The sequence below is a fragment of the Momordica charantia genome (assembly GCF_013281855.1).
Source record: "Momordica charantia cultivar OHB3-1 chromosome 11 unlocalized genomic scaffold, Mcharantia_2.0 BLBB01000011.1, whole genome shotgun sequence".
Taxonomy (NCBI): Eukaryota; Viridiplantae; Streptophyta; class Magnoliopsida; order Cucurbitales; family Cucurbitaceae; genus Momordica; species Momordica charantia.
Window position 1 is genome coordinate 19,453,962 of NW_028275159.1, and position 14,659 is coordinate 19,468,620.

General features: G+C 33.2%; 1 protein-coding gene and 2 long non-coding RNA genes across 3 annotated transcripts; 2 read left to right on the top strand and 1 right to left on the bottom strand.

Annotated features, from left to right (window-relative positions):
* Positions 1–3,249: 3,249 nt before the first annotated feature.
* LOC148208267 (uncharacterized) lies at positions 3,250–4,543 on the top strand. The gene is made up of 2 exons (XR_015788702.1): positions 3,250–3,610; positions 4,188–4,543. It is a non-coding gene; the product is annotated as an uncharacterized LOC148208267 (long non-coding RNA).
* Positions 4,544–5,604: 1,061 nt separating this feature from the next.
* On the bottom strand, positions 5,605–9,155 carry LOC111022997 (uncharacterized). Its single transcript, XR_002603055.2, has 2 exons — positions 6,284–9,155; positions 5,605–6,201 (listed from the first exon to the last, which is right to left on the bottom strand). It is a non-coding gene; the product is annotated as an uncharacterized LOC111022997 (long non-coding RNA).
* Positions 9,156–11,829: 2,674 nt separating this feature from the next.
* On the top strand, positions 11,830–13,910 carry LOC111023000 (RmlC-like cupins superfamily protein). Its single transcript, XM_022300337.2, has 2 exons — positions 11,830–12,166; positions 13,565–13,910. Exons 1-2 carry the CDS (start codon positions 11,955–11,957, stop codon positions 13,767–13,769), a joined length of 417 nt encoding a protein of 138 aa, XP_022156029.1. The 5' UTR covers positions 11,830–11,954; the 3' UTR covers positions 13,770–13,910.
* The last annotated feature ends 749 nt before the right edge of the window (positions 13,911–14,659 follow it).

Genomic DNA, 14,659 nt, shown 5'->3' on the forward strand with positions numbered 1-14,659 from the left:
ATTATTATTATTTATTAAAAATTCTTAAAAACAAAAAACGCGTCCCACAATTTGTGACGTTTTTTTTTTTTTTTTACTGGTCATAAAGTGTCATGGAAGCTCGTTTTTTGTAGGAGTGTTTGGCTCAAGGTGGGTGGATATGGTACTACTCTCCTCTCACATGCAACTATAAATAATGATTTCAATTAACTCAATTTCCAATGGGAGTGGTATTCAAAAAAATTAAAGAAAAATAAATTCCAACGGGAATGTGTTTGTTTGGAAGGTAGAATGTGAGGTGAGAAATGAGCTGAGAATAGGCTTATCCGACTGGTCCCGAAACCACAAACGTATGAAATTTTGGGTTTAAAAATAATTTTTAAAATTCTCAATGAATAACATAAAACCATCCACTTGGGATGTCTCAAATAATTTCTCCAATATTATAAAAGCAAAAATTTTACATCTCAAAATTATGATGATGAGGTGAGCTGTTTTAAATCCTACAAAAGTAGCTTATACCCTTAGATTTTGATCATCACAATTAAAATGCTTTAAATCTCGTCAGTTGTAACGTGTGAAAGAGGGTTTTGATTGGGTTTGGGAGGGTGTTTTTGACCTAATGAATTTTTTCTTTTTTATGGGCCATGATATTTTTTTTTTCAGTTGGTAGTTTTTCGTGTAAATATTTTGTTTATTTATTAGTTTTATTTTTTAAATTTCTTTTTTATTTTTGCTTATTCTTGCGATAGAAGTGAGATTTCAGTTAGTATTAAAGCATACATGCTAGTTTTCTGGATGACCTATTCTAGTGGCTAGAGGGTCACATTCAAACCCATCCAACCAAAGGTGCAAAGAAGATCTATTTTTATTGGTCTATTATAAATATCTAAAATTATCTCATTTATAAAAAAGTTTGAACTACTACATCATAGTTCAATTGTTTAAGATATATATCTGGATTAAAAAACAGTACCCATGTTATTTTAAGAAAAACTAAAAACTGACTTTGTCAAACTTTGATCTATAAACTCTTTAACTAAGAACTAAAAAAATATACAAACATAAAAATTCATAGACTAAATGTATCATTTTTTTTTCTTTTACAATAAAAGTATAGAGACAAAAATCAAAATGAATATTTTAAAAATCTAGAGACTAAAATATATGTGGGATAAATTATGCATCAAATTGATTTATGTTGAGTATTTATTTTGTCAATATATAATATTTTTCGTTGGTTGTCAATAAGACCAGACCAAGCAGGTCAGTTAGAAACACATGTACAGGGTCGTGAGCATCCACCAGTAGACCCGCCTGTTCCGACTTTTCCTCCAAGTACGTTAATTTAAATATATGTAAAATAAATAAGTATGATTTAACTAATTGGTTTACTGTTTGGAAACATACAGATAGATTAGGTGTGCTATACTCGATTGATAGAGCTAGAAAATCAAGTTCCTACAACGAACTTAAAGGTACATATCGAATGTGACCACACAGTTAATAAACCAATATGTCTCATGGCCACCACATTCTCTATGGCGATCGGGGTACATACACGCGAACAAGTGGACCTAAAGGTTAACAAGTGGAGTGAGGTCGAACAAATTGAGAAGAGGGCAATTATAACTCAGCTCAAGGTTTGAGATTAATTACTTAATATGTTTTATTATTTTTTATGATGCAACAGTAATAACACTTAAACATATGTTCGATGTTTTTTTTGTTATAGGGTCATTTTGATTTCAACGAATCAGATCGAGTTATGATGAAATTCATCGAGCATGAGATGAGATCGACACATAAGGCGTATATGGCAAAATTGTGCCAACACTACCTGAGTTATCCCACACCTGAGATTGCGCGCAACAATCCTTCGGAGCAGTTGTTGGCAAAACCAGACAATTAGAACATGTTGTGCGATAGATGGGAGACAGATGAGTGGAAGATAATTTACGAAAATAACTTATACTTTCTTTTAGAATTTATATTCAATATATATTTTCATTTAAGTTTTCTTTTGTTAGAAAAAATCTGAGACCAACAAACGCAACAGGCGAAGATGTCATTCAACCATCGTACGAGGCCGAAGACATTTGCTATTATTGCAAAGGAGAAGGTACAATGCAATAATATTTTTTTAGCCATATATTTATATTACTTAAGATCGATTATCAACAATTATGTGTTATCAATTGCAGAAAGAAGAAGAGGGATGTGACAACACTACTAGAAAATTGGGTTTTCGTGACGTTCATGAACAGTAAAATACTGTTCAACATAAAAATATGCGTCACAAAAGGCAAAAAATGCATTTTTGGAGGGAAAAACGGAGATTTCCAGATATTTGACCTTTCGTGACGTTTTTTAACCGTCCCAAAATGGTGGTCAAAAAGTTGGTTTTTTGTGACGTTTAAAAAACGTCACGAAAGGTTGAGGTGCGTTTTTGGTGGGAAATGAAGGAGTGTTCCGAATTTTTTACTTTTTGTGACGTTTTTCTAACCGTCATGAAATGGTCGTAAAAAAGTTGGTTTTTCGTGACGTTTAAAAAACGTCACGAAAGGTTGAGGCGCGTTTTTGGCGGGAAATGATGGAATATTCCGAATTTTTTACCTTTCGTGACGTTTTTCTAACTATCATGAAATGGTCGTAAAAAATTTGGTTTTTCGTGACGTTTAAAAAACATAGAGAAAAATAGATAAAAAAAAGTAATTAATTAACTTAAACAACTTTGAAGCTAATTTAATGGAATATACTATTTTTTTTTAGGGTTTGTTAGAATTTAACTTAACAAAACATAAAAACCTAAAATTTAGGTGGTAGAAATTCTCACTAACTAAATTTTGAATCTCATTAAAAATAAATATTATTTTGTATTTCTATTTCATTTTAAATAAAAATATTTAGGAATGGGTCAATTTTCATTATTTTATATTATTTTTTCACCCTAAATGTAATGTCACGCGTTCTCGCGTTAGTTTGCTTTTAAGATTTAATTTGTAATTTCGGATTTTCTCCTAAGCTGATAATTTAAATTCTTTGATTTTTTAAATTCAATAAGTTGGAATTTAAATTAGAATTTAAGTTTAATTTTGTTGGACTAAAATAAATTAAGTTAGTGAATTTTACAAAGAGGATTTCAATCAAGTCTTAATTCAAAGTTTTTTAGATTTTATTCTTCTGTTTTTAAAATTAAGTTATTCTCTTAAATCCTTTTTGATTTTAGGAGGAGTATTTCTCTTAATTTTTTAGAACATTAAGCTATTAAGCTATTGGTGGTGTATCCATGGATTGGTTTTTTATAAAATAAAAGAAAAGAAAAACCCTAAAACACCACTGCAAATCTGGGTTTTAACCCCAAAAATATTTTTCTCCCAAAATTTCTGCCTCCCACCTCTCTCTGCGGCGAAACCCTCCATTGTCGTTCTACTCGTTGCCATGGAAAAGGGGTGTGAACGGCCACAATCTGGCTGCACGAGTGACGATCTGGCAGTACGGAGCAAGGGTCCGACAGAGAAAGACCATTTGCGACAATGAGCGGGAGTGACGATTCACGGCTACGAGCGACAAACCGGCGGTAGGGTTATTGGAAATAAAGCTACGATTCTTCCATTCTTGAACACCAAAGGTATTATTTCATGCTTTATTCTTAAGCAATGGTAGGTCAATTTCCATTCAATCCTCTCTGTTCCCTTTAATGGCTTACACTCCTTCTCTCTGTCTTTATTGGCTAAATACTCTGATCCATAGTTGACTGGATTCCCTTTCAACTTCCCTCCAACTCTATGGGATTAAAAACTAACTCAAGATTTAGGGGGAAATAATGGAGATGGATCCCGGGAACCTTTTTCGCATCTGTTTAGATTTTTGTATAATTTTATAGCAGCTTTGATTATCGGAGATTTTCCTCCTTGATTCATCACAAATTCACCGATAAGAATTAATGTTTGAGTTTGACATGTTCTTTAGATAAATTAGAATATGTTTGGACTCTGATGCAATTGCTCATTATTTTAGTCCATTTTATTGTTTTGTATATCGGCTTTTGAGAAGGTTCAAGTGTGGTTGAATGTATCTGATTCCAAAAGCTTCAGAGACCCACCTAAATTTAAATTTTGAATCTGGGAGCTTGAAATTTTCAAATAAACCATTGCTTTATTCACATCAAGCTGCGTTTGAGTGTAATTCTTCATTATTCATCACAGCCTCCTCCTCCCCAGCTTGGCCTGGACGAGCTGTCCTGAAGCCAGGACGTAAGAAATGGGAAGGCCAGAAGCCTATCTCCATTGCATTGGTTCCATTGGAACTCAGATATGTGGTTGCCAACTACTTGAATAAGACAAAACTATTTTCCAACCTGTGTGTTATTGTTGCTCGTGCCTGCATAATTGAGTGTGCACTCTCTTATTAAGTTATTTTGTCTTAAATTTCAGCTTCTCATTGGGGTGATTTCTGTACAAATAATATTCTGTACAATTGTGGATTGTTCTTTGGTTGGAATTTTGTAGTTTAAAATTATTCTGACGTTGAGGTTTTATTTAACATTGTGTTTGAGATTTTATCAGAGTTGTTTTTCTAACCCAACTCTTAGTCAAAATCTCTTATCTTACTAAAACTTCATTTATTTGATTCAGTAAATAATCCATCCTATAGCTGAATCAATGCAAGATACTTTCTACTTTTTTGGGGCCCAGTGTTGGACATCAGGGGAGCTTAATTAAATGGACCTAGAAGAGAGAATTGTGTTTCCCATAGAATTTGCACCATCACATTCTTCCGTTTTAATAATAATGGACAATTTTCAACCTTTTCCCTTTTCTATAATGGAAAAGCAGGTGAGCTTAATTAAACCAAAAAGCTAAACCAATTGTTATGGCATATAGTAGCAATTCTAGGACTTGTTAATTCAATGATGGCTTTGGTGGATATGGGAGTTCGTATGTGGATTTTGATGTTGGCTTTGGACCTTGCCCGTTAGGTCACCAGGTGGTCTTGGTGGTTATGGGGGTCTTGGAAGTAGTAGTTAGGAGGCTACTGAGGTTGAATCATCCATTGGTTATTCTAGTCGTTTTGGACCTTACAGTGATGGGTTTGGTGGGGGATATGACACGAGTGGATTAGGACTTAGGAGGGTATGGTCAAAGGGTTGATCCTTTGGTTGTTATTCAACTTTTTATTTTGTCTTGTTTCCTTGTGACCAAGTAACAAACCACCAAGGTGGAATAAAAAGCAAAATACGAAAGATATTAGTTTATGAAATTTGTGTGTAAAATGTTGTAAGTATTTGTAATTAGCTAGAAAGAACACAGTGGTATACTAGTAATTGTCATATATCTAATTCCGGTTCCGATTCCAGACAGTTTTAGTAAACTGCATCAGAGTTCTAATTTCGATTCCATATAATTTATGGTAAACAACCTCAAAGAAATAACATTCTCATTCCAATTGATTTGATTCCCATTGATTTTCATTCGACTCATTTCTATTTTTAATGAAGTGAAACATAATCTCAATCTCTTCTCAATCTCCTTAGGAAAATTGCTTACCAAGAATATTTTTCCCTTCCACAATTTTTCAGTGAAAACTAAATCCAACGCATAATAAGAGAAAATATAGGGAAAGTATAGTAAACGACACAAGATTTATACTGGTTCACTCAAGCAAGGGTTACATCGAGTCTTTTGCGACAAACAGGTTCTACTATAATATTGAGATAATAAAATGAGCAATCCAACTCTCTCAAATCTAGAGGTCTCAACAAAAGCCACCTAGTTTCTAGAAATTACAACAATACGATCCTAGAAAATAGGAATGAAAAATCTCACAATACTCATGAGAACTGGTTGCCGACATCGTTCTACAACTCTAGCATCTTGACCTTCTTCCTCTGCCAAATATCACTATTGCCACGCCTCAAATCAGGGCACCAACACTGTTACAGCCGTCTCAAATTATGTCCCAACATAATAATCAAAACCTAAATGAAAACGAAGCCTTTTAAATAAACTTGTCACAATGTTGAGACGCTGCGCTCTGAATACCACAACATCAAATGAGATGTGCGCGACCTTTTTTTTCTATTTCCGTGACAGTGCCATGGCGCTGCACCCTCAGCCAAATGACCTTCGCTAGCAGCCTTTCACCTATTTTTCATCCTTCTTCATTCTTGAAAATATACATACATGCGCAGCGGAAGCGAGCAAGGATCGAAATAACAATCTAGATGCATATTACAACCTAGGATTAAACATGCATGATCATACATTATGATGCTTAGAGAAAGGTAGAGAAAATTACATACCTTTGTAGCTTTTTAAATTTCTTCAAATAGCTTCAATGAGGATCACTAAGAGGTCTTCCTAGCTATTCTCAAGGTTTTGAATAGAGTGGTGGGACTCTTTTTAGAGAAGGAAAATTTTAGAGAAATATTGAGCTAAAAGGAGTTATGTAAGCTTTTTGAAAAACATCAAATGGCTAAAGGTTCCAAGAGCTTTCATGTTTGAACAAAGGTCTTTTTAAATAGGCAAATTACATGCAACTCTTGCATGTCTAAGTTCACCAAAAGCTTACAACACATACTCCACTCATGCATGTCATGGTTAAGTGTCAAAAAGTAGATTTTTTTAGAATATTTAAATGTTCCACTCAACAAGTTAGTGGAATTTTCTACGTTAGTGGAATTTTCTACCAACTTGGTTAAAAACATTATTTTAATCTTCTTAGTCAACCTTTGACTTTCTTTGGTCAAAGTGACCTTTTCCGAAATCCGACTGTTTGACCAAATCCTTGCCTCCGATTATGGATCCACATTCATAATTTTAATATTTAAATCATATTTAAGTATTTTGACCAAATTTCTCAATTGATATTATATATCAATTACTCAATCATATCTCATATGATTACCCTAATTTATATGATTCGAAATTATTCCTTCAAATTATTCCAAGTTTATTCCTATATGAGCTAGTCAGTGGACCTTATAGACCTACAGATCATGAGCTCCAACGATCCAAGATTAATCGGTTAAACTCTTTAACCTAATTAACCAACATTCGTTAACTACCAGGTCCTTCCACTCACTATAGATATATTATGTCTGTTTGATATAACCATGATCGGTAAATCGACCCTTCACAGGTTGTTCGTAATTACAGCTGGGTCAAAATACCGTTTTACCCATTTAATTACCTCTTGTTCCTTAAGTCCCACTTATCCTCTAATGAACAATGATTTGTAGTCCAACTATCAAATCAAAAAATCCTCTCGAACCTTTTGATGAGGGTGGCGCCAATTGTTCAAGACCTGGATTCAACCCTTAAGAGAGAAACCTCTCTACTATCCCATAATTGGGTACGAGTGAATTCCTTCTTGCACTCTATGTCCCTAACTATCTACCTAGTCTTACCCCTGAAATGGAAGGCTTATTGAGCCAGCGCTGTTGAGCTGCTCTCACCCATGCAGATCTAAGGATAATTCCGAGTAAACAGAAGTTTATAGTTAGCTCAGTATTAAGATCAAGTTACCTAGGCCATCATAGTCGAGATAGTCAGTTTCAGACAGTAAACGGTGTTATAAAGTAAAAGTGACTATCTCATGGTCTGGTCTTATGTAAACTCTTTGCACAGGACGCCCCCACTCACATGTCTTCACATGAACGAATTAGGATCACATCGTTTGTACTAGCTACAAAATGGGCCGCATCCATAGTGTCCCCAGAATAAGGTGCCCAACCTTATTCCTATACTATAGACCATTTAGACTGTCAACTCAAACTTGATCTATATTTATATCTCTACATAAAGTTTGAGTCTCATGTAATAGTCTAGGATCCTTAGTTTTGGATTTGGATCTAGTAAGAACATTTTATTTGATCAAAAACTACTTATTGATTATAACCTTCAATAACAACTTTATTGAATGATAAAAGTATATTTGGTATTTACAAACTATGAGTTTTTTGACATAAAACCCAACACAAAGAAATTGGAAACACGTTACTAGGATGATTATATGCTCATCTAATCTTAATCTTGAGTGTATAATGAACTATTTTCTTTGTTCTTTGATTTACATGGGTGAGGGTAACAAGAGTGTTCCTCCAATAAGTCTACTATTTTTGGGAACATACTCAATTGAGGAGCTAAGAAGATTCTTACTTAAAATGGAACTCAATGTCACTCAATATTGGAAATTGCGAAGCGTGTACTTCTTATTGAGTGGGTAGATAAAAGATTCCTTAAAATGTTGGTTCAACGCTTGGATAACAAGATACTTGCCTTCTTGATATTCAAACAATTAGGATCTTCCCATGATCAAATCATGGAAGACTATCTAAAGTACCAGTCGGAACCTATTAGTTGAGTCCAATATTAAAATTCTTTTGTAGATTTGATAAATCTGGAACTTAAAGAGCAAGAGATGGACCAGAGGCTAAACAATAATTTTTTCTAGTTGGACCATGGATCACTTTGTGAAGGATTTGATGAGCGGTTATGATTAATATGCGTGGAAATAACTCTTGCAAAATACGAGAGTGAAACCCTGGATTTATATTGGAGTTACCTTGGATTAATGATAAAACTGGTTAATTAAAGAGTTTAATTAAACAATTATTGACATTGGAACTTAAAGTTATAGATCCATAAGATCTCCCTCATAGCTCGTTCACCTCTACAACAAATATTTGGTTAGGAGAAAATTAGACAAGGTTGATTATTTAATTCATAAGTAAATTGTTTAATTTCATTGTTAATAATAAATTGGATTTATTATTACTTTATTAAAAAGTAAGTCTAATCGATAAGAAATTACCTATTTGGGTTTTTTAAGCCTAATAGAGTATAACTTGGTGTATAGATTGAAGGAGTAGTCCATGAACTCAAGCTCATCAGATGAAGCAACCAAGTAATTACTGGAAGCCATAGTGGATTCGGCTGCTAGGCACCGCGAAAGCCAATGCTATAAATCGATTTAGCGGATCTTCATGACAACTTTTAATTAAAAATATTTTCGAAAAATGAATAGGATCAAATCCCTTACCTTTTGTAACGTAGATGATGGAATCCACCAGATCTTCCCAGCTGTTCTCGGTCTACAACAAATCGGTGTGTGAGCACCTCTTAGGAGAAAGAGGAAGAACACATTCTTCCTTGGTGGCTACTAGGGAGGAGAGGGAGAGAGCATTAGCATGCTCTAAGGTTTTGCCTATAAGTCTCTTAATATAGACTTTGGGCCGAAACCGTAATGGACTAATTAATTCTCTAATTAATAATGAAAATTTAAAATTATTTTTATTTTTCTTAAATAATGTGTTGGCTCACATCTTATAGGTTTCAATCCTTGGACTATTCTATGAGACCAGCCAAGTAATATCATGTTAAATTAATAATAAGTCCAAGTTATTATTAAAAACTAAATTAAACATTTTAATTCTAAATGAAATAATCGGCATTATTTAATTTTTCTTTCTCAACTTATTGTTCCCTGCGAAGTTTAACAAACTAGCCAGGGATGTTATGGGACACTGTTAAAGACCAATGGTCAACAATTTATTAATTAAACTCATTAATTAACCAATTACCATTAACTCAAGGTGTCCATTATTAAAGACCAAGAATTGTACTCTCATGTACTACAAATGAGTCATGTCTACGGATAAAATTATAACCACTCATCATATCTTTCACAAAGTAATTCATGGTCCTAATTGGACAAAATTATCATTTTGCCCCTGGTCGCATCTCTTCCTCCTTAAGTCCGACTAGTTCTCTAATGGATAGTCTTCCAAGATCTCACATGTGTTAATCCTTATTGGGGTATCAAGAAGGCGGGGTACCGTGTTATCCAAGTCCCGGCACTTTAAGGGAATCACTAATATACTCACTCGATAAGGAGATGTACGCACTTTGCACTTTCCAATATTGAGTGGCTGTAAATTTCATCTTGTGTAGACCATTCCCAGCTCTTTAGTTGAATGTGTTCCCAAAGTAGTAGGCTTATTGGAAAAACACTCTGGTTACCCTCATCCATGTGAATAAACACAATCTCATAGACATGGGTTCATAACACACTAAAGATTAAGAGTAAATGAGCATATAATCATCTAGTGATGTGTTTCCGATTTCTATAACGGTCTTATAAGAAAATACAAGACACGTCACGATTTAGTCTTATACAAACTCATTGTATATGATACCCCACTGCATATCTCCATATGAATGATTAGGATTAAATCATTTGTAATGTTGAGTCATATCAACAGTGTTACAAAGATAAGTCACACCCAACCTTATCCATATGTATATTGTAGACTCTTTAGATTACCATCTGAACATAATTTCTCTTGTATGTCAACTACATATTATTCAAGTTTACATTAGTAACCTTGGATTTTCATAAGATAGATAATACAGATTGTTCATGAAAATAATCAAATTATTTTATTGATAAATTATGAGGTTTTAGAGCATAAATCTCAATATAATTATAGAAATGAAATGGTAAATTTTATAATTAATTTTAGGTCAAACTAGTCCATTAGAATTTTGGCCAAAGTAAATATAGAGAGACATACTGGGAATATTAAACGACGAGATAGATTCTTTCCTTCCATGCCACTATTAGCCACAAAGGAAGAAGAGTTCTTCTTCTCTCAAATGGCGCCCACATGTCGGTTCATTGTAGATCAAGAATTAATAGGAAGATCACGTGTAGTTTACTCAAAAAGATAAGGAATTCAATCTCTCTTAGTTTTCAAAAATAAATTTCGTTAAAGTTGTCATTGAAGATCTTAAGTGTGCAAACTTCTATTACATTTGGCAGATTCCATCTGATTGTCGGCACAAAGGGTGAGTTAGACGGTTGGCAAATGGCGTGGCAATGACAAGGTTTGCAGGAGGAATGAGAATGGAGAAGGAAGAGAGAGGGGTCGAAGGAGATAATCACGTCAGCAGTTCAATCAACAAAAATAATATTAAACTAAGATATTTTTTCCACTTAAATTAAAATTTTCTCGTCATTAAAGTCAAATGAATGTGTAAATTGTCACTTTAGCATTCCGCTAGGTCAATTGATGGTGAAATAAAATGGAAGAATATTTTTTCCAAACCTAAAGTGTTTGGATTGAGAGACTAAATAGACACTAAAAATTACTCATTTCACATGATTTCACATAAAAGCTCGTTGCTATGAAAATTTGTCACATTAAAATGTCGATGCAACTAACCATTGCGATTATAATAATTGATTAAAAGAAAATTTGAAACGTAAAAGGATGAAATTGAAACCCTTAATAAATTAGACATCAAATTGAAAAAGGATTCAAAAATTTAAGTGCAAAAGTATATATTTTGCTAGAAAGATAAAATAATAGGGGTAGTTGCAAATATGGCAAAAATATTTAGTAAAATTAGCAAAATAGCAACCATATTTAATTTTTTCAAATACAACACTTTTTTTCCTTAAAAAAACTGAGGTCCAATTTTAAAATGACAATTTTACTCAAATGATATACATCTTTAATATATATGTAATATATTTGACTACTGATATGAGTGTCTGATATATTTGCAATATGTATATGATATACATTTGATATATTACTGATATGAGTGTATGTGCAATATATATGTGATATACATCTGATATATTATTAATATGAGTGTCTGATATACTACTGACCTGAGTAATATAAGTAAAAAATTTGTACTATATTTAAAAATTTTAAAAATATGTGACAGTATTTTAATTTTCCAAAATAATATTTTATAAAATTGAGGGCATTCAATTTCGTAGCACAGCCAAATTTTCCTAATTGCCGGATAAGGTATGAGTAGATGAAATTAGTTCCAAGTGGCGACAGATTACATTTCTGAAGTGAAGAACTTCATAATCGATATGGCCGCTGCTTTTGTTTTTTTTTTCTTCCTTGGGGGAAATCAATTATCCAATAGTGGGAATTTGGATTTGGGATGGCTTCCGCTGTGGACGGTTTCTTACTATTGAATTTAAGACCGCCCAATTTACTCAGTAAACCTAGAATCGTCTCTCTGTTCTCGGGAAAAACGGCATCGTCTCTTATGGTTCGAGCAGAATCCATGGCGACTGAGAAGCTGGGCATCAAAATTGAGAAGAATCCTCCTGAATCCAAGCTTACCCAACTCGGCGTTCGTCAATGGCCCAAGTATTTTGATTTCTCTACCTCATTTCCTGCTTGTTTTTTCTCCATTTAATCGCTATTACCATATCACTGTTTCTCATTCGTCCCCCAAATTGTCATTGATTGTTGAGGTGTTGTTAGTTGTTTTTGAGGATCGTAAGAGGTTAAATATGAGCGATGTTTGCAATTTTGGAATTGGCTTTCGATCTATAACATGGGTTGATATTTTTGCATCTCTTCCGATGATATTAATCGTATGCAAATCGTTAAAAGTGTTCATAATTTGGTCATATTTCTGTCTATTATTTCGCATTGATGGTGGAATCTTCTTATATTTGGTCACCTTGTTGAAACTTGAAAACTGCTATCTCATCCAGATTCAATTCTTTGAATATTGCAAATCTCTGCTTAGTGGGTTTGTTTGTCTTTGAGAACAACGTTTATATTTCTGCTATTAAACACAGGCTCAAGAAAAAAACAATAATACAGCTTTATTTTCTATTAACAGTGTGTTTGGGATTGGGATGGCCTTTGAAAATTTGATTTTTGATATAAAACTATTTGTTCTGACCTCACTTTCAGAAGAAATACTAATCATGACTGTGTTTAATATAGTTTCTTAGACCCATTTTTGCTTTTGGTTTTCTATTTTAGAAAATTAAGCTGGTAAACACACAACTTTCAATGGTGTATTTCTTTCTTTGTCTTGTTACCTACTTTTTTAAAAACCATTTTCAAAATACAAGTCAAATTTCGAAAACTAAAAAAAATAGTATTTTAATATATTTTCCTAAGGTCTAGTTTGATAACTATTTTATTTTTGATTTCCTGAAAATTAAGTTGGTAAACACCACTTACACGCATAATTTTTTGTTTTGCTACATACTTTTCTAAAAAAAATAGTTTTTACAAACCCGTTATAGTTTTTGAAATTTGTCTAAGAATGCAAATGTGTTTTAAGAAGGGTGAAAACAAACTATAAAAATTATGAGTGATGGTTGAAGAAGCTTAACTTTCAAAAATAGAAAACTAAAAACGAAATGGTTTATCAAACGAGGCCTTAGTGATTTTAGATAACTAAAAAAATGTGTTTTAACAAACCTAAAGTAAGAAATTAAAAAAAAAAAAAATTAAAAGATTGCATTACAGAGAGATGATTATCCTTACTTTAAAGATCGACCCTATCGTAGTTTAAGTAGTTGAGAGATAATTACCTTAAATTAGAAGATAGACCAAACCCACCTTAAATCCCTTGTTTTCAAACGAAACGTTCCTAAAATCTTCTGTTGGAATGTTTGGTCGGTTCGAGTGTGAACTTTAGACGACCGAAAATTGTGCTGAAATTTTGTGTTGGAATGTCTGGTTGGTTTGATTGTGAAGTTTAGAGTGAAAATCAGATTGGTCGAACTGTGAATCCGACAGGTGGGGGTGCGAGCCGAGCAAATTCCCATGGACATACTCGGACAAGGAGACCTGTTTTCTGCTGGAGGGAAAGGTGAAGGTTACTCCTGCTGGATCAGAGGAGTCAGTTGAGATTGGCTCTGGGGATTTGGTTGTGTTCCCAAAAGGAATGAGCTGCACTTGGGATGTTTCAGTTGCTGTTGATAAGCACTATAACTTTGGCTAAAACCTTTGCTCTCTCTGTTTATGAACTATGAACTCATTTATGACTGTTTCTCTCTTGTAGAACCACCTTGTGTGAAGCTTCTATGTCACTGAACTGCACTTAATATGAATCTAGAATCACATCTGAGATTTGCAGCTCTTATTTTTTTGTTTGTTTGTTTGTTTTTCTTTTTTGGTTCGAGATTGAGTTCGAAAGCAAACCAATATTGATTTGTTGCATCTGTTAATGTTGTAGGGTGTTTGTGTTAAGGATTCCACCTTGAAAACATAAGAGACCTAAGTTAACAAGATCGATCTTGTTATGATGCAAGTAGGTTACTCCTCTCATTGTTAATTAGTTTTAAGATAGAATTTCATGAATATTAATATAGTAACAGAGTCCAAAACATTCAAGACTAATATCGACGTTTCAAAAAAGTCACGATCTTAAAAGAGGAGATTAAGGATTCTACATTGAAAAGATAAAGGATCTGACAAAGATTTAAGATGAAATCTATAAATATTAATCCCGATCATGATTTTCCTACCCCAGAGGGAAAAGTCCTTCCCTTTTTGGTCGGTTGTGGGCAAGGAGGGATTTAAACTGGAGGGGCAGTTTTTTTCTCTTTTAATAATTATTGCATTAAAAAGTACATTTGGTCTCTATACTTTCATTAAAGTAACGATTAAGTATTTGAACTTTTAATTGTGCGATTTAGTCTTCGTATTTTAAGATTTAAAAATTTACTCTCTATGGTTTAGAATTTGTAACAATTTAGTCTCTAGTACGAAAACTCTCATCAAAATTAAGCATCAATTTTTATCCTATAACGATTTTATTTTTGTAATTTATAAATAAATTTAATCCTTCATCAATTTATCGATCAATATGTATAAGAAATTTAACAAAAT

What these genes read in the sequence shown, in the direction of transcription:
- LOC111023000 (XM_022300337.2), top strand. Translation starts at nt 11,955, where the DNA reads ATGGCTTCCGCTGTGGACGGTTTCTTACTATTGAATTTAAGACCGCCC. An exon ending in GGCGTTCGTCAATGGCCCAA is followed by an intron (nt 12,167 to 13,564) that starts GTATTTTGATTT and finishes TGAATCCGACAG; the next exon opens with GTGGGGGTGCGAGCCGAGCA.